General features: G+C 37.5%; 3 protein-coding genes across 11 annotated transcripts; 2 read left to right on the top strand and 1 right to left on the bottom strand.

The window, feature by feature from the left end:
- Positions 1-1,946: 1,946 nt before the first annotated feature.
- LOC137738344 (uncharacterized) lies at positions 1,947-4,793 on the top strand. The gene is made up of 3 exons (XM_068477982.2): positions 1,947-3,736; positions 3,856-3,937; positions 4,462-4,793. The coding sequence occupies exons 1-3, from the start codon at positions 2,943-2,945 to the stop codon at positions 4,669-4,671; spliced, it is 1,086 nt and encodes a 361-aa protein (XP_068334083.2). The 5' UTR covers positions 1,947-2,942; the 3' UTR covers positions 4,672-4,793.
- A 2,747-nt stretch (positions 4,794-7,540) lies between these two features.
- LOC137737525 (cyclin-dependent kinase G-2) lies at positions 7,541-14,006 on the top strand. 9 transcript variants are annotated; one of them, XR_015954650.1, is made up of 9 exons: positions 7,541-9,865; positions 10,361-10,496; positions 10,630-10,718; positions 10,908-11,019; positions 11,097-11,203; positions 11,299-11,445; positions 11,786-11,865; positions 12,452-12,537; positions 13,589-14,006. XR_015954650.1 is itself a non-coding variant. In XM_088682377.1 (7 exons), the coding sequence occupies exons 1-6, from the start codon at positions 8,133-8,135 to the stop codon at positions 11,396-11,398; spliced, it is 2,277 nt and encodes a 758-aa protein (XP_088538503.1). In that variant the 5' UTR covers positions 7,541-8,132; the 3' UTR covers positions 11,399-11,445; positions 12,452-12,720. The 9 variants fall into 9 exon arrangements, 4 of the variants coding, with proteins under 4 accessions (XP_088538503.1, XP_088538502.1, XP_088538501.1 ...); XR_011068829.2 differs by lacking the exon at positions 11,786-11,865; XR_015954653.1 differs by lacking the exons at positions 11,786-11,865; positions 12,452-12,537; positions 13,589-14,006 and adding exons at positions 10,802-10,815; positions 11,606-11,757 and having other exon boundaries at positions 7,606-9,865.
- Positions 14,007-14,015: 9 nt separating this feature from the next.
- LOC137736264 (uncharacterized) lies at positions 14,016-16,408 on the bottom strand. Its single transcript, XM_068475564.2, has 4 exons — positions 15,683-16,408; positions 15,030-15,467; positions 14,633-14,939; positions 14,016-14,520 (listed from the first exon to the last, which is right to left on the bottom strand). The coding sequence occupies exons 1-4, from the start codon at positions 16,163-16,165 to the stop codon at positions 14,378-14,380; spliced, it is 1,371 nt and encodes a 456-aa protein (XP_068331665.1). The 5' UTR covers positions 16,166-16,408; the 3' UTR covers positions 14,016-14,377.
- Positions 16,409-19,523: the final 3,115 nt, after the last annotated feature.

The following is a 19,523-nucleotide window of genomic DNA, read 5'->3' as shown; positions in this document are numbered from 1 at the left end:
TTATGTTTGAATGACCATTGCTACAATTGGAGTTCATCAACTCATCAAAACTTGTAGCTATGATCATCTTTGTCAACTTTGTCAAAATAAGTTATGTTGGAATGACCATTGCTACAATTGAGTTAAAGTTGAGGGACCAATGGTAATGAATTTTTAGTTGAGGGACCATTGCTCAAATTGAGTTAAAGTTAAGGGACCATTGCTACAATTTACTATTTTTAGTTAATTACATTTGTTTGTAATGCTATATTTTGCTTTACTCTGTATTTAAAATTAAATTTTAGAGTTAAACATAAATTTTTATGTTCAAATAACCAACTTACAAAGTATACATTTCAACACACTTACAAAGCATTAAAATATATATAGGCCCTTTATGCAAATGGATCCCCATTTTTTTTTTAAATAGGGATTAGGTGTAGGGCCCCACTCCACATCGAACGTTAATGATCTGAACCGTCTATTTCGTAAGTCTCAATTCATAGATCATCGTTACAAAAATTCAATTCGAAATTATTTGCCTATTTAATTATCAAGATAAATTTTCATTGTTTCTTATATAAAAAAGTATTCGTTATTTTTTTTAACCCAATTAGATGTCTTAAATATTTCCGATTTAGCTAATATTTTGTAAGAATGATCTATGAGGTGCAACTTGGAAAATAGACGATTCGGATTGTTAAAGTTTGATGTGATATAAATCCCATAACTAATCCTATTTTTATATATTAAAAAAAAATAAGAATCCCTTTTTTAAAGGCTTCTTATACGTGTGTGTGTGTGTGTTTGTAAATAGTAATCGTTCTTGCTTTTATCCTTGCCAAACCGATGAACTTGCACAAAATCAATCACTTTTTAAAAGGCAATTCACATGGTATTGCCCTTGTCTTGCCTCGCCCTCCAACGGGTACCCTTCAAAAGGCAATTTACTTGCCACTTCTCACTGGCTAGTAATAGAAGTATCACTATCTTGGCATTCAGTACGGAAACGACATCGTCCATGATGTCGACATACAACCATTTAGTATCCAATTGCAGCTATTTGGTGCCCACCCTGACCTTGCAGCAGTACAAAACTCCTCACCACATCCAAGTGAAAACGCCCCGGTCTCCCACATTTTAATGCAATTCAAATCCCACCCCGACATTGCACCTGATGGACACTGACACTCTCCTCCATCCTCACCGTCCGCCAATTGACACTCTCGTCCTTACCACAGATTTTTTCTCATTGTTGGCCACCGCAGCAACATCAAAAGCCGGAAATGCTATATCTCGTGTCATCAAACCAACAGATAATAACTACGTAACAATCATTTATTAAAGGAGTGGTATATTTTTTTACACGTGATAACTTTCTATTGGACGGTATTGGCACAAAGATTAAATATTAGTTGCCTTAGAGAATCAATCCCTCTTCATCTACGATAACTTTTTGTGATACGAGTATATCACCATCTTGATATCTGTGCTCATGATACAATATCACGTGAAATAAAATTTATATATACATTGAGTTGTTGATATGTGGTACTACAATGTAGATATACATGTGTCCATCTGATGTCTATGTGCATGATACAATATCATGCGAAATGAAATTTATACATACATTAAGTTCTTAATGCGTGGTACTACAATCAATGTAGATATACATGTGTTATGAAAGTCCTTAATTTTTCAACGTACAGAAAAAGCTATAACTGATTGTATTATTTCTCTTAAATCTAAAATATTTAAAATGCTGAGGAGATTCTTTGAAAAGTGAGACTATTCGTGAATTAGCATAATACTTTATAATATTGACACAGGAACACGAAAATTGATGTTAAACTATAAAATGACACAGAGTCGTCTTTCTTTTATACCCCCGAAATCAGAAACACACGAAATGAAATGATGATGGTGTTCTTAATAGACAGAAATATTTCTACCGTCAGCTAGTTACCGTTTAAAAGGCAACCGTATTTCAAAACCTTTCTCACTGTCTGGGAAGCAGACAAGTTTCAATTTTTTCTTGTGGGCTTTTACTGTAACCTTGCCCAATATTCCTCTTGTGTGAGTAGTGACGACGGTGAAGGTGAATTGTTAAATTTGTAACTTGGTAGTTGCCTCGGTAAATTACAGTCCACAAATTCCCAGAGAAATTCGTTTTCTAACGAGTCCATTTCTTACTGTTACCGCCATGCATTTCTTTTAAGTATTTTAATGGCGGAATGGATCTGAACTTTCATTTGTAAATTCTGCAGTCACAAAATTCCATGCCTAAAAGGTATATTATTCTCAGAGTCATAGGAGTATAGGACCCAGTTGCACCTAAATTCTCAGCTGGGACGTTTCACAAATAGGTTATCTGCCCTAAAAATTTGACCTTTCAGGTTAATTGGGGTTTAAACTTTTAATCTTTAGAGGTTAGTAGGCATTTTTGGATAAATCCCAGATGGGCCCCTGGTCCCTTGCTACAGTTTTGGAAGTTTCAGATATTTTTTTTCTTCTGGGTTTTTGCTTCTCAGTGTAATTAATTTTGGTTTCATGTAGTTGTTTTTGTCTATTTGCATTGTAGCTACTTCTTAGTGGGTAGGAAGATTATTAGTAGGTGTCTGCATCTCATGTGCTCTAAGCATGTTACTGAAAAAATCTATGTATTTTTGTATGGTTATCTGTCAAGCTGCATAATTCATAGTAGTTTTTGTTTTTCTGGGGTGAGATATTTGGACTGGTTTTTGCATCCCAGATCTGTTTTAGTATTAAGTTAGACAAGTTAATTAAGAAAGATAGAATCTTTAATCTTATTGGTTTTGCTTAGAATCTGCTCTGTGCAATTGCAGACTGCAAAATAGTAGTTTTTTTTTGCAACTTGGTTGAGTGGATACTGTGGGATGGTGTTCTAGTTTAGAGAGAGAGAGAGAGAGAGAGAGAGAGATTTGTGAATTTTGAGGAAAATGAGATCCATAGAGGATAAGGAGATTTCTGGAGGGACTGGTATAAATTTTGAGTTTCAGAAAGCAAATGGAGGTAGCAGGACACCCCATCACAGAACAGCCTTGGGAAAACCAACACCTTCCAAATGGGATGATGCACAAAAATGGTTGGTGGGATTGTCCAGAGGAGCAGAAAAAAACAAACCCAGAAGCTCAAATGCTGATGACTTGAGACTCATAGCTCCTGTACCACAGAAGGAGCAGGACTATTCAGATGGAGAAGAAGAACATCACCAACAAGAAGAAAATGGCTGTCCTAGGTCAGCTATGGCGAATCAGTACGATGTGGAGACGAAGAAAGTGGATTGTGATGATTCAATGTGGAGAAGCAGCAACAAATCTACGGAGAACTCGACAGCGACTATGAGATCTATATGTTTGAGGGACATGGGGACAGAAATGACCCCTACTGCAAGCCAGGAACCTTCAAGAACTACCACCCCTATTCGAGCAACTACTCCAGCCGCACGCAGCCCTATATCTTCGGGGTCATCTACCCCGGTGAGGCCGTGCCAGCATGGGAGGGAGGGTGCTCATCAGGGGTATCAAGTATCAACTGATGGGGGAAGAAGTAGTCATGATCAGACCAGTTCTTGTGGGAGAGGGAGCGGCGCAGCGAAACATTATGCAGAAGAATCAAATGCTTGCAAGAATTTGTTTGAGAATCCGAGTTCAGATCAAGGTACGAAACCGAGTCCCCTGGAAACAAAAGCAATGGCTTGGGATGAAGCAGAACGTGCCAAATATATGGCAAGGTGAGTTACTGACATTCTGATTTGTTTTTGCTGGTTAATTACAACCAGTTGCAATTAATTTGAGTATTTTCTACTCAAATGTTGGGACTTATTGGGGCAATTGTTTATTGGATTTGTAGGTATAAACGTGAAGAGTTGAGAATACAAGCCTGGGAAAACCATGAGAAGAGGAAAGCCGAGATGGAAATGCAAAAAATGGAGGTATATAACTCGTTCTTGAGATTCCGTTCGGATTTTCAGTTTCTTCTAGGAAATTTTTTGTTTGTTCTACTTGTCTGCGTTACATGTTTGTTGATACCTAATACTAGTCGCCGGAAAAGTTCAAGTTTCTCTCCTTCGTCCAGAAAGAACTAGCATCAACTCACTTTTCTTTTCATGAAAAAGATAAATGCAGATCCAAATCAGTGACATTGGTTTCACATTTGCTAAGTTATTTTCCATCATTACAACGAAAAACTACCCTTAGCGTGAACCCCTTTTCCCCCACTCGCTTCGTTGATGAATCAAAGCTCCAGTGTGATCAACATCTTCTTCAAGTACTACAACATTAATGGAAAATTGTATCAATAACTTGAGAGCGAGCTCAATGGTTTTGATGACCGCCATTATTCGGCTTTTCCACTTCCCAATAGTATTAATCATAGGCCATAAGAAACACACTCAACTATGTACCAATTCCTACTGAAATGCAGCTTTCTGACTCATTATTTTTTGTTTGGTACCAGGTGAAAGCGGAGAGAATGAAAACTCGGGGCCAAGAAAAGTTAACGAATAAACTCGCAGCAACCAGAAGAATAGCTGAAGAAAAGAGGGCAAATGCAGAGGCCAAACTCAATGAAAATGCTTTGAGGACTTCAGAAAAGGCAGATTACATAAGGAGGACTGGTCATTTGCCCTCTACTTTCTCTTTCAAGCTGCCTTCTCTTTGCTGGTAGCGATAGCTTATAGTACACGTACCGTTCCTCTTTCATTTTTTTCTTTACTGCCACTTGTTGAATATGTAATTTGAACGCTGTGGAATTTTATCGTATTTATTTATTTATTTTTCCTAAAATAATTTGTGACTCCCCAATTCACCGATATCATTTTTTTTCTACAATAATTTTATATTTTGGCATGCAACCTTATGTTGCACAAAAGTACAAAAAACTACCTCAACTATTGGGGTCATGACAGTTTTATACCTCATTTTTTAAAATTGACAATGTCTTACCGCATCTTACGAATTTGTGACAATGTCATACCTCCGTCAATTTTTCTGTTAGTTTTTCTGTTAAGTGCTGACGTGGCAAGAGACAGGGATCACTCACTAATCCAGCTGGATTAAAAAATAATTAAATATTAAAAAATTAAGAATAAAAAAACAAAACAAAATAATTTCCTAGGGGTGCGGCATCCCCTTTCCTTCACCCGCACCAATTTCAATTTTTTTTGTTCTTCTCTCTCCTCCTTTTTCTTCTTCATCTTCATCTTCTTCTTCTCCTAGGGCGAAACTGGACTTGTCACTTTTTTTTTCCTCCTTCTTCTTCTTCTTCTTGAGCCGAAACTAGGTATGAATTTTTTTTGTTCTTTTTGCTTTTTGTTTTGTTTTGTTTTTTTTTTTTTTTGTTTCTGGGTTGCAGGTAGAGGGAAAAGGGGACGAAGATGAAGATGGGGAGGAGACAGAGAGGGTTCTTCTTCTTCTTGGGCTGAAACTGGGTTCGATTTTTTTTTTTTTTTGTTTTTTTTTTTTTTGGTTTCTGGGTTGCAGGTAGAGGGAAAAGGGGAAGAAGATGAAGATGGGGGAGGAGAGATGAGTGCGTGTTGGGTTGGGGGGGGGGATGAATTGGGTTGGGTTGGGTTTCTTCTTCTTCTTCTTCTTCTTCTTCTTCTTCTTCTTCTTCTTCTTCTTCTTCTTCTTCTTCTTCTTCTTCTTCTTCTTCTTCTTCTTCTTCTTCCGCAGGAGGGGATGTTTTAATTTTTTCTTCTTCTTCTTCCTTCTTATGGGTTGCAGTTTGGGTTTTTTTTTTTTTTTTTTTTTCTCCTCCTCCTCTTCTTCCTCTTCGCCTCCTTCTTCTTCTTCCGCGGGCGGGGCGGGAGGGGGGGTTGAGTTGATGGGTTTTCTTCTTCCTCTTCCTCCTTCTCGTTCTTCTTCTCATTCTTCCTCCTTCTCCTCCTTCTTCTTCTTCTTCTTTTTCTTCTTCCTTCTTCTGGATTTTTTTTTTTTCTGGGTTGCAGTTTCCATTTTTTTTTCCTCCTTTTTCTTCTTCTTCGGTTCTTCCTCCTCCTTTTTTTTTTTGGGGGGGGGGGGGGAGGGTGTGGGCGTGGGTTGGGTTAGGTTTTCAAATATATATATTTTTTCCTCCTCCTCTTCCTCCTCCTCCTTCTTCTTCTTCTTCTTCTTCTTCTTCTTCTTCTTCTTCTTCTTCTTCTTCTTCTTCTTCTTCTTCTTCTTCTTCTTCTTCGGTTCTTCCTTCTTCTCCTGGAGGGCGGGGCGGGGAGGGGGGGGTTTGGGTTTTCAAATAATTTTTTTTTTACTTTTATTTATTATTTTAATATTTAAAAAATACTAAATATTTTTTTTAGTTTTTAATAATTTTTTAATAGAAAGTGGTCTCCGTCTTTTGCCACGTCAGCACTTAACAGAAAAACTAACAGAAAAATTGACGGAGGTATGACATTGTCACAAATTCGTAAGATGCCGTATGACATTGTCAATTTTAAAAGATGAGGTATGAAACTGTCATGACCCCAATAGTTGAGGTAGTTTTTTGTACTTTACCCTAATTTGTATGTCAATGGGGATGTCTGTGTGTTTGGTATGGAGGAAAAGCATGTAACTTGCTCTCATCAAATCAGTCTCCTGCGTTTAATGACATGATTACTAATCTGTAATCGTGCTAAATTTTTTTTTTAAGTGAAACATAACATAGATGACGTGGTTTTGATTTGTGTCAGTTAAAAAATATTGATTAAAGGTCTGTTTATTTCATTTGTCTTAAGCTAGTATAGGGGTCAAATGAAATTTCAAAGTGGAGATTATGTAAGTTATTGGGGTCAATAGCAGCCAATGCCTCCACATTGCCCTTGCCACAGTTACATAATCACATGAACAAGAGAGAGAGATATTGGAAGTCCATGATAAGGAAAACTAATAAAAATGGCTTGAAAACTTTGAGTTTTAACGATAAGGACAAAATAAAGGGTAAAATGAATAGTACCAGGATTGACTTTTTAGTGTAAAAATACGGTTTTTCGTTAAAATGAACAGTACCGTGGGTTTTTCGTTAAAACTCTCTATTTCTAATAACGAGAGAGACATGAAAAGGCAATAGTGAAATGGTTGCAACAAATTTGTTTTATTATAAATAAAATATATTGATGAGAAAAAGATAATACAAGAAGCAAAGAGCTGCTGTAAAAATAAAAAAAAAGGCAACAAAGATTTGTAGACACAAGAAAAACAAACAGCAAAACCAAAAACGCTGCATCAAAGCAGCAACAACAAGCACTATCTATTCATAGGCATATTCCATTTCCATAAAATAGATTCATTAGCAGCGAAATGAGCCATTTTCAAAAAACTCAACCGAAATCTAATAATAAACTTAATTAAGTTGAGAACCATCGCATCGTATTGAGATGAGTTCTTGAATCCACGGTTATTCCACTCTTCCAAACATAAGACACAATACTTCAAGTACACATGTATTGTAGTGAAATCTTAAAATTTTGCCCCAAATAGAAAATCTTTTGATTGGGCAAAATGTTTGATAGTGAAGGTTCATGACAACCCCCACTCCAGCCCCAGCCCCCAGCCCCCAGAAAAAATGGAAATTGAGTCAACGGATATTTTGCCAACTGAATAAATCAATAAAAAACAAAAAACAAAATAAAAGCAGGAAAATAAAATTGGCAACGCCAAAAGGCCCATCCGACCTCAAAGCACCTGCGTACGCACTCCTTTCCCTCTCCTCGGTCCTCCGTCGAGGGCTTTCCTTTCGCTTTACAGTCGGCGCTCGCCGTCTCTCTCCTTGAAACATTATCAATCAATTCCTTTCAAACCCGAATTCCCCCAGTTATACCTATTTATCAATTTCTTTGCTTGTTCAATTTCTAGGGTTTCGTTTCGAAATCGAGTAATCTCCGTGGCTGCATAGCTCGAGAATTGAATAAGTAACTGGTATTGTTTTCTGCTCTGTTGTTTGAATTTCGTATTGTTTTTGGATCCGAGTCCGTTGGGACTTAGGGTTGCGTGTTCAATTTCTTCGAATTTTGTGAATTTTTAATTCAAATATTGGGAACAAGTAGTTGGGCTAATTTTGTGGGGGTTTAGGGTTAGTGTTTTATAGCTAACTTGAATTGGGATAAGGGTTCCTTATTCCGTGGTGATTTAGAGCTTTGGATATAGAGATTTATGGCTGCTGGAAGACATGGGGACCATCGTGAAAATGAGTTCAGGGGTCGAGAGTCCAGTTTTGATTTTCCAAGGAGGGATTTTGCTACGGCCAAAGAGGACTATGAAAGGATTAGGAACGGAAATCCTGATGTTGAAATGGGTCAAGCTAGGGATTTGAGAGATAAAATTAGGGTTAGGCAGAAGGATATTAAGGAGGGGAATGCGGCTAATGGTGGGTATCGCTCCTCTTCAGGTAGGAATGATTCAAGCAATAGCAGTGGTTGGGTTGTGAGCCGTGGGCCCAAGCCTTGTGGGTTTTCGGTTAGGGCATTGGATAGGGAACCTGGTGAATTGTCGAGTGAGAGTGGGTCTGACGATGCTATTGAATCGGCAGTGCAGGTCAAAGAAAGTATGGTTTCAAAAGTGGTGGAGAATGGAACTCAGTCTCCGAAGGAGAAGAAAAGGAAGTTTTCGCCAATTGTCTGGGATAGAGATGACAAAGGAGTGAGTAATCCATCAAAAAGTAAGATCACCACGGCGGGTGCAACAATTCCTCCACCACCATCATTGTCTAGGGTACATCATCAGTCTCCTAATGTTATTTTAGATAGCAGTGTACAAGTATCTTCAGCTAAAATTGATCAAGTCGAGAATTTACAATCTTCCTCACCAGTTAAGGCGCCAGTGGCGTCTGGTTATGTTAGTAATGGTGTCTCTGAGTCTCCACTAGGGATATCTTCACCAAATCAGCAATCGGGTGATGATCATGAAGCAGAGCAGCTAGAAGATGAAGAATATGTTCCCACCCGGGATATATCATCTTCAAGATGGGCAGCAGGAAACATATCACCTGGTGATGGAGGTGAAAGTTTAGAGAACCAGGAAATGCCTAAAAGGAGGAAGAAAACTCCTCTGGCAGGGTCAGTGGAAGATAGAGTACAGAATAATTCATTAAACTCAGAGTCGGGGGAGCTTAAGAGAGACGAGTCCGAACGAGCAAGAGCGCAGTCATCTGAATCTGATGAAACAGATGCCCGTATAAGATCTTCCAGTAGGGATGATTACCATGATAATGATTCAGAGAGGGATGACTATATGGATACTGACAAGGATCATGGTAATAATGATTCGAGTGTTAGTCAGTCAGACACAGATTCAGATGATGACAATAACTCTCGCGAGACAGCAGAACCTGCAGCTCCTCCACAGAGAAGCGTGAACATGCTTCAGGGTTGTAGAAGTGTTGATGAGTTTGAGAGACTAAACAAGATCGATGAAGGCACTTATGGTGTTGTATATAGAGCTATGGATAAGAAAACTAAAGAAATTGTGGCCTTGAAGAAGGTAAAGATGGAGAAGGAAAGAGAAGGTTTCCCATTGACTTCTCTTAGGGAAATAAACATTCTTCTTTCGCTTCATCACCCATCAATTGTTGATGTGAAGGAAGTGGTGGTGGGGAGTAACCTTGATAGTATTTTTATGGTGATGGAGTACATGGAACATGATCTTAAAGCACTCATGGAGACAAAGAAGCAGCCATTCAGTCAGAGTGAAGTTAAATGCCTTATGCTTCAGTTATTGGCAGGTGTGAAATATCTTCATGATAATTGGGTGCTTCATCGAGATTTGAAGACATCTAACTTGCTTATGAATAACCGGGGTGAGTTGAAAATATGTGACTTTGGGATGGCTCGTCAGTACGGGAGTCCTTTAAAACCATATACTCATTTGGTGGTTACACTTTGGTACAGGTGAGCTGCAACTGCCCATTGCTCTTTATTTTATTTTTAATTTCATCCTTTAGGTGTTTTATGCGTATCAGTTTAACCTATTAATTCATCTTTGATTTTTTTTAATTGGTTGACGACTTCCACTTTGAATTTCAAGATTGACATACAGTTTCACGGGTTTTCATTGTTATTGGATTCAGTTCTTTTTATTCTCAAGTAATTTGACTGTACAATTAGCTTTGTATTCTTGGCATCTCTCTTTGTATTTCAAGGTTGATGCCATCTCAGCATATGTTAGTCATGATGGGTTTAATGTGATAAAGGCCATTGATATAGCTGTTCCTGTTTTCCACAATTGTCTTTCCTATGATTTGTTTTATTTGTTATGTGTGGGCTATTGTTTGCTTTTGCCTGGTGTGCATGTATATGTGTGTTTGTGTATGTTGTATGTAGATCGTAGATGCATACTTTTGTGTACCCTCAAAAGTTTTAGTCATTAATGCTATTTCAATGCAGGGCACCGGAACTTCTGTTGGGAGTGAAAGAATATTCAACAGCTATTGATATGTGGTCACTTGGTTGTATCATGGCTGAACTATTATCAAAGGAGCCACTTTTCAATGGGAAAACTGAATTTGATCAACTTGACAAGGTAAGTTAATTTTATTTGACGTGCTTGATGTTTGATTACTTTCTTACTCATTCACATACTTGCGGATTTAGTTATTTTTATTCTTTAAGTTCGTAATCACTGCACTTCTCATAAAAATTTATAATCACTACAGATTTTTAGAATCCTTGGCACACCAAATGAGACAATCTGGCCCGGATATTCCAAGCTTCCTGGAGTGAAGGTCAACTTTGTCAAGCACCCGTAAGTATGAATATTTTTTGAAGTAATTCCCAAATTTTCATTATGACATCTTGATGTTCTTATTCTTGCCGCTGTTTTCCCAGGCTTCCAGCTTTGGGTGATTCTCATCTGGCTATCTGGCCTCCATTGGTGATGCTTTCAGTTCTAAGCTTTTCATTTATGAATTAACTTCTGACCTGTTTCTTTCAGGTATAATCTTTTGCGCAAGAAGTTCCCAGCTACGCCATTTACTGGATCTCCAGTACTTTCTGATGCTGGATTTAATTTGTTGAACAGGCTTCTAACTTATGATCCTGAAGAGGTAAGTCTGCTACCTAGACTTGCCTTATTTGGGTATGATTGGTATGGTTACTTATACATGTACTGTATTTTATACAGAGAATTACAGCTGGAGATGCTCTGAATCATGAGTGGTTTCGTGAAGTTCCTCTTCCTACAACGAAGGAGTTCATGCCTACCTTTCCTGCTCATCATGCTCAGGACAGGTATCTTGATCTATCTATTGCTACAAACAAGTCCCACATGTGGTATTACTTGGGACTTGATTTCCTACATTTAACAAAATTCATTTTGTAAATAGGCGCACGCGGAGAGTGTTGAAAAGTCCAGATCCTTTGGAAGAGCAACGTAGAAAGGAGTTGCAGCAAGGGCAAATAGGAACTGGTGGAGTATTTGGCTAGTAGAAATGAATCAGTGATCAGTGGCCTTGATATTGGACATGGCTGAGGTGAGAGACATGCTTCAAACGGAAGTTGCAAACATTATATGTCAGATGATCATTTGTGCTGTTTTTTAGCAGGCACTTCATGATTTGGTTGGAGAATGTATCTGTGACATTGCTTTCATGTCGAGGTTAACTTTGCCTTTCATCTTTGATCATCGTATAGGAATGCATCTGTGACATTACTTTCATTGCCTTTTCTTTAGAAAAGAGAATCAATTGCAGCTGAAACTCGTGTATGTAACATATTTTTGTTGGTACATTGTAAACAGCTCTCTTTTGCTTTTCAATATTAGCACTGCCAGTTATATTGGAACATATTTAATATTCACGTTGTGTTTGCAAGAGGCGGTTGATGTGAAGTGGAGGGGCATTCTTTGCTTTTTCTTGATGAAGAGTTTGACAGTTACCGTATTATTTTTTAAGGTAATATGTTACTCTCTGATATCTGTGGAATGTTCTGGGGGATGAAGATTTTAAGCCATAAGGGTATTATTTAATTATAATATAGACAATATATTCGTTTAAAACATTTGTTGGATAGTGAACAAACATCTTTTCTGTTGCTTCTTGGAAGTTGAAGCCCTCAAAATACATATTAAAAACAATGCTGTACATGACCGGTTACATGGTAATTTACCTTTCTAATATATGTGCACGAGAACTGTAACTTTATTCATTCTCTTTTTGCTTCTGTGCTGGGTAGGCATCGAGTTTTTCAGATATCAACTTTATTGCTTAGTGTAGTTCTTTTATTTTCAAAATTTCAGTGAGTTCGTACCAAATTGATTCTCTTCTATGGGTACCCTGTGTTGGTGTAGTAGTTCATTCTTTATTTACCTCAGTGCCTTGTTAGTGTCATTTTTGGTATTTTGACCTCCATCAGTACCCGTGGACATGGAAAATGATTCACTTTGTCCAGTTATTCCCTTTTTTGCTTCTGGTGGTGAAGAATCAACATTTCACTAGTTCTAGATTTATTTATGACGTATATCTGCGCATGTCACTGCAGTATCAAAGCAAGCAAATTGAGGAGGTTTCCTGCACTTCCAAGAATTTATAGAACTTCATTTAGTTGTTCCTACGGGCAAACTAGAGGTACTATGCAAACCCTTGGTTTGTTTAGATTTTGGTGTTATCGTCTTCGGATCTTAATGGTTTTTTCTGTGGATAATTTTGACGGCATTTTAGTGTATGCCTTTTTTTGTTTGTTCCAGAAGTGTATTGAGAAATGCATTAGAAAGGAAAATGAAGAATAAAAATCAATTCTGGTTGCAATTCCTGGACAGTTCATAATCTAAATTTGACAATTTCAGGAGCATGTTGTGGCCGTTCAGCTTGCTTTTATGTTGTTCATATAATTGAATAAAATTCAACGCTGCTTAAAATCTGAATGCGTGGATACTGAAATGCTAGTTATAATAGCGATATAAACATATTTTGTCATCTAGCAGTTGCTTTTGTATGTTTGTCTTGTTTCGCGCATTTTTTTTAGGATATAAATGGGGATATGAATTCTGGTCCAAAATTATTCTATATAATGAACTTTGAAAAGCCAATGCATGTATCCTTACGAATACTTAAGGCTTGGTTCACAAACACCATTTTGTTGAAAGCTGAAAGAGTTATAGGAGTCTTTTCTTTGGATATAAGTTAGTACGATGGTGTAATTCGTTTGAAAGTTTGAAACTTATGTCTAGAAAAAGTTAGGGTTAAGGTGGTCCGCTGATGTATAGGGATGACTAACTCGAAGCATATAGACTACGGTTTATATACATGGTTTAGAGGAAACTCTAGCTGATTTTCCGCCTATTGTGCTGTCTTGATTTTCTCTGTGTTTTCAATCCATATGTTTTTCTGATTATAAATAATTATCTACCTTGATTCATGCAAATTCCAAATACAGTGTTTTTCTGGTCATTTGAAGATGTTTTTCTGGTCATTTGAAGATGTGAATATGTTTGCAAAATGACTAATCTGCACCTTAATATGTATTCTCAATTTTAACGACCTTCGTTGGCATATGGTGCAACTTTTGTAGTTTTGTATCGATGAATGGGTTTTCGGAATTTTAATCTCTTTAATGGATAAGAGGACACTCCTTGATATTCGGTTATTGTTGCTTATCTGTGTCGTAATTCCGTTATAGGCACGGCTGGAGTCGAATGGGTTGCTTGAAGATGGAATATAGTTGCCTACTTCCCATTAACTTAACCAAATATTGTATGAGAAGAATCAGTAAGCCTAGGTGGAATGTAGACAAATACTTTGCCATATGCTTTTCTGCAGGTGGTGGCTGATTGAGGCTCGAGAGGCAGATTAAGGCGGTAGAGACATCGCATGCACATACAGGTAATTAGCTGATGAAGTTTATGCACAATCACAGCTAACGATCTGCCGTTGTGGGACTCGATTCTGTCTGCATTGTCGAAAATGTTAGTTTGCATTTGCGCACCGATTAGTCTGTAGTGTATTGATCTCGCTGTTTGTCTCGGTCCATTCCAAATATATATATATATATATATATATTTTATTTTATTTTATTTAATTCATCGATATTTTTTACACTAAGGGAAGGGGGAATTCGGCATTCAATACAACAATGAAAAATGGTACCTTCCAGTCTACTTAAACCGTCGACCAAAATAAATAAATAAATAAATCATCTTAAACTCTTCTCCTATGTAGAAGGTATACAAAAAGGAAGCGTGAATTTGGCATTTGAAGTATACAGTTTACAACATACAAGTTTCTTCCTATTTCTCTCCGGCCGCTGGACTTGTTGTCGGAAACAAGTCGTACGCTTCAAAGTACCACATCGTGAAGAGATGACGGTGCAAACCAGAACAAATCAACGATTCCGGGCATGAACCCTGAACTTCTTTTTTCGCAGGTCGGTTTCTCAACGCCAATGTGGCCGGGAAAGAGTGGGAACGTATCAAGTCGAGGAGAAAACTAACGTCTTTCCAAGCACAAAGGTAATCAAAGATAGTTCGATGAAAAAGATGGTGTTGAGGAGGCCTCTGTCGACCGTCCATCCGAATATTGTGATCCCTCCGTGGTTGGTTTGCAAGTACAACACTGCATTGGAGAATAAAAACATGGATCGTGATCCGACACTTCAACAACCAACACAAGCAAACTAAGAGAATACAAAGAGATGTATTTCAGAAGCAATGAAAGCTGACCATACCAAAAGCTTGTCTCCTGTGGTACGAAGACATGTACGAAGCCAGCTGTGTGTTTCTAGGCATTTGAACATAATCCATCGACTCCAAATCACTGTCGGAGTAACTTATATGCAGCGAGTTTAATGCGTTGGCGGCCTCTGAGTTCACCGAGCCGTTTGAGCTTCTGTTGTTAGATGTATCGTTTGAACTGCATGTCATTAACGCGTGCCATCTACTGGCAACTGTCGCTATGCCTTGCGCTCTATGGGAAATTCTGGTTGCTGCGTGCAGGGAAAGGATAATGCCGACAACTTGAACAATCGTGGAGACCTGAAAATTTGGGAGAAAAAATAGGAAGGAATTATGAGCGGGAAGTTACTCTACCGACAATCGGATACACACAAAAAGCGTTGAACGTACTGCAAAATCGCCTCCATTTATGACACCGATTTCTCCACTGAATCCTGTGGTCTCGAATAGAGTCACAAACTGGCTTGCGGTGACAACTATGAACTGCAGTAGGAGGAAGATCCGGAACCTGTGGCTTATTTTACAGAGATGGTAGCGCAGACGGATATGCTCCTCCATAAACACCAGCACGTCAGATTCCCTCTCCAAGACCCTTCCGAAATCGTCGAAGTGGATAACTTGCAAATTGCAGACCAAGTGAAACAAAATGCTGGCTGTTAAGGTGATCGTACTCACATAAGCCCATGACAGAACCAAGGTTAACAGTACGCCAACCGACATCCCCCACCCCCATGAATCCTGATGGACATATATCATCCGAACGACCTCACGTAGAGTCTTCAAAAGAAAGCATGGGAGTGCCCACCGAACGAGCAAGCAGAATGAATCCTGTCAATGTCCCAAGAAAATTCGGATTACCACATTTTAAGTTCATATGTGGAAAATTCTAGTATGCTAGCATACAACTATATATGTGGCCGTTGAATCCTTGGCCGCACGTCCAAATGCTACATTCACCCGATGCATGCCATACACCGGAATATAGTAGAAATAACATGTCTATAACACAATAAATTCATCAAGTAAAACTTTTCAAGTTATACCTTAATTTGCTTGATATAATCGTTTCGAAACCGAACCATGTGACCGTTATAGCGATCAACAAACAGGAACCGCCGAATGCCATACTTGCGAATACTGTGAGAGATGCAGAGTACGGAGACCGCCGCCAGAACCGCCTGCGATCCCACGATAACGAGCTCGAACCCTTTAATCTGATACTTGTCACAGTCGGAGCAGTTGAACACCACAAGCACAACCACCGGAAGAGCCACACCGATGAGAACCAGAGCCGTCCAGGACAGAGCAAGGCTCAACCAAGAAGATTGGTTGAAGCCCAAGAGAGTGAGAAACGTTTCTAGCCATTGGAGGGTTTGGTCCAATTGCGTGTCTTTATATTCTTCTTCTCCTCCCAGGTGGTGGTTGTTGTGGTGGTTGTTATGGTGGTGGTTGTTATTGTTATTAGAATCGAGAAGAGGGGTAAGTTGGGAAGGTGGCTCCTCTGTTTTTACAAAAGGGTCCGCCATGGATGGATTAAGAGCTTAATAAGGGAGCTTAAAGTGAGATTATAGTGGGTTTAGAGATAAAACGGTGGCAACCCAGTTGAGATTTTGGTGCTTTAAGTAGGAAAGTTGGAATCTTTTTGCAAATTAATTTACAGGACCAGCCTGTCGTCGGGTTAAAGAATCAGATCAAAACCCAGGTTTTTTTCTTTCTAAATCTTCGGATTTTCTTTACGCTTAAGAATATACTTAACCTGGAGACCTGGAAATTGGAATTCTTTAAGGGGAAGATAAAACGATGATTGAGTGACATGTATTGGGAACAAAAGGGACAAAAAGTGACTCGCAACAAATGTCGGATCTGTAATCTTAGAAAATGCTTTTGTTGTTTCATATTTTAGAACACCAACTTTGTCGAATTCGAAGGCTTCGGTGTTCCCGCCAAATAAGAACATCTCCCGGGCCAGTTATGGCCGCACCGGAAGAGCAATCATTGGCCGACATATGTGACAACTAAGCTAATTAAGCATATCGGATTATGCGGTTTTGATTGGGGTTTAAGGTTAATTAATTGGTGGGGGATCGGTGATTGGAGACTGGAGTGGTTTGATTCAAGTGGGTTGGAGCATTGGAGGTGGCAGATGATTCGTTTGAGATGGTGATGATTTTGGTATAGTTAAATAGGGAAAGAGTTTTCGTGGAAGGATATGATTCAATGCACTAATTTATGATGTATGTTTTTGATGTAGTAATGTAGCGTGATAATTGAAAAAAATTAAACGACAACTCTAAAAAGTGGAAGTATTAAATTATTTAAAAAATTATGGTTTTTAGTCAAAATAGTCTCTATAACTCTTTATTTTGGTTTTTGAGAATTAATCAATAGAAGTTGTTCCTGAAATTATCCATCGTCAATCATTTTGGTTATTTTTTGAAAAAATCTTCGTTAAATTTAAGAAACCACCATTTCAAGAGGAGGACTTGATTTGACAAAAATACCTCAATTTAATACCTACATCAAGTATTACCGTTGCTAGCAATTCTAATCGAAAACATAATTCAAAATAACAAAATTTTGACAATAGAATTTAAGATGAAAAGCTCGTACTTCTCATCAAAACAATAAGTTTGATTCTCGATATTGCTCTCTTAGCATCTCTAGCATAGAAAACATAATTTTCAAATATAACAAGAGAATTTGATCTAACGAAGTTCATAGGTCACATTGAAACGATAAGTTTGATTTCTAATTTGCTCTGTGAAAAAGGGAGTATTAAAGCTCGCCAAAGAGAGCCTAGCCCATAATTTCCATAGTCATAAGTTGAGACCACTTTACACAAACAATACTGCAAAATATTGTATGTATCACAAGTGCCTCACGATCTCGAGTTGAGAATGATGGAGATTGAGCCCAATTTAGAGCTTGAAGCTCAAATCTAAAATGCTTAAATTTTCCTATTGTTACGTCAATCAAGATAATTTTCAATTCACTTTACTATATATTCCACATCAATTCTTTTATTTGTTGAAAAATGACACACATTTGGTAACGGAACTAAGTTTAGTCTGTCATATAGTTGATTTTAAGGTTATTTAGCTAAAGGTCAATAAAATCTTTACTAATTAGTCATAAATCAATACTCTATTTTCTTTTAGGACATAATCAATCAAATATTTATAATAATTATTCGTAGGTCAACGAAACATGTCACATGGGTATAAGCTAGTTAAAAAATAACTATTATACCCTTATACCCTTCTCTCTTGACTTTATTTTATTTATTTATTTTTTTCCTCCCCTCTTCGATTCTTATCTCCTCCCTATCAAAACTCGTTGCCCCGCTCCAAATCCTATCAACCGCTTAAGGTAAAACCTGATAAGGGTTCGTAACCACGAAAAGTAATGCTGACCCCATGGAATTTTTTTCATATTAATTAGAACCATATATATGGCTAGTAGAGATATATATGGCTTAGAAAATATAGATCACAAATCAGCCTAACTAAAACCAAATTTTCCATAAGAGGCTACATAAGACTAACAACACTAACCATTGTGCAAATCAGTAATATCCTCCCGAATGCAAATCAATAATATCCATCATTTTCTCTTTCGCTTGTTTATGTAACCCTTTAACTTTTTTTGGGGACATGTTTCAACTTTAAAAGAAAAAAAATATAAAGTTTGTGTTAGCGATATTAATATTGTATGTCTGAATCCATTAATGTAAAAGCACATAACATGAAATAGACAGTGCAACGAAGTGTTTGAATTCACAGAACAACAAATAAACACTGCAACGCAGTGTTTGAATCTCATGCACAATCATAGAATAGGAAACAGACACTGCAACGAAATGCCTAATTTCATGGAACATGAAACAAACACTACGCTGCAATGTCTGAATCCACAAACCTATTTGAATCTGAATGTAGAATCACAGAACTTGAAACAAACACTGCAACGAAGTGTCTGAATCCACATAATACAGTGTTTGAATCCACAAACCTATTTGAATCTCAATGCACAATCACAGAACATGAGAAGCGGCGATTAAACTAAACGACACAACCACCATGAATAAACATACACAGAGCCAACAAATATGCGGAAATAGACTAAATTTGTTATCAATTTTAACATCCAAACAAGCTTAAATTCAAAACCAAAAGGTATAATGTGCAAAATTACACCAAATCTCTCAAAAACACAACTCAAATAACCTAAAACATAAAAATTGAAGAACAAGACGAAAACAGGAAGAAACAAATTACCTTGATCATGATTTCTCAATTACAAGTGTGAAATATTCGATGGAATCAATGCAAATGCAAATTGGTCGTCAGAATCGTTTGTCGGATGATGAAGGTGGTGGGAGGCGATGATGTTTGAAGGTGTTGTGAGGCCGAAAAATGAAGGTTGAAGGTGGTGGGAGGCGGGGAGGTTGAAGTCTAAGAGTGTTTTATGGCTGTTGCGCGATTTACAATGAGAGAGATGAAAATGTTTGGTGTTTTAAATAATAATGGCATCATTTGTAATTGTGTGTTTTAATGTATTACAGTCTCATTGACTTATTTATGATTCCAATAAATTTGATTGACCTATTATTAATATCATAACTTTTAATTAATTTTATACAAAATCACCTTGATTTTATATGTCAACTAGCTTTTAATTTAACATTTTTTCATGTACTATAATAAGTTTTAAATTCTAATTCCCGATAAAGAAAGAATTGGTTTGACAATATTGAGGGACTTTTATATATTTGATTTGAGGAATTGTTATTGACACTCCAAATTTCTCATTCTACATTTCAAACTTTTTATATTTAGAAAGAAAAATACACTTATGAAAAGTGTTGAATAAAATTTTTCAAGC

This window comes from Pyrus communis, chromosome 13 (genome assembly GCF_041283825.1).
Source record: "Pyrus communis isolate YQ-2024b chromosome 13, ASM4128382v1, whole genome shotgun sequence".
Lineage (NCBI taxonomy): Eukaryota > Viridiplantae > Streptophyta > Magnoliopsida > Rosales > Rosaceae > Pyrus > Pyrus communis.
This window is presented reverse-complemented; position numbering and strand designations above follow the sequence as displayed.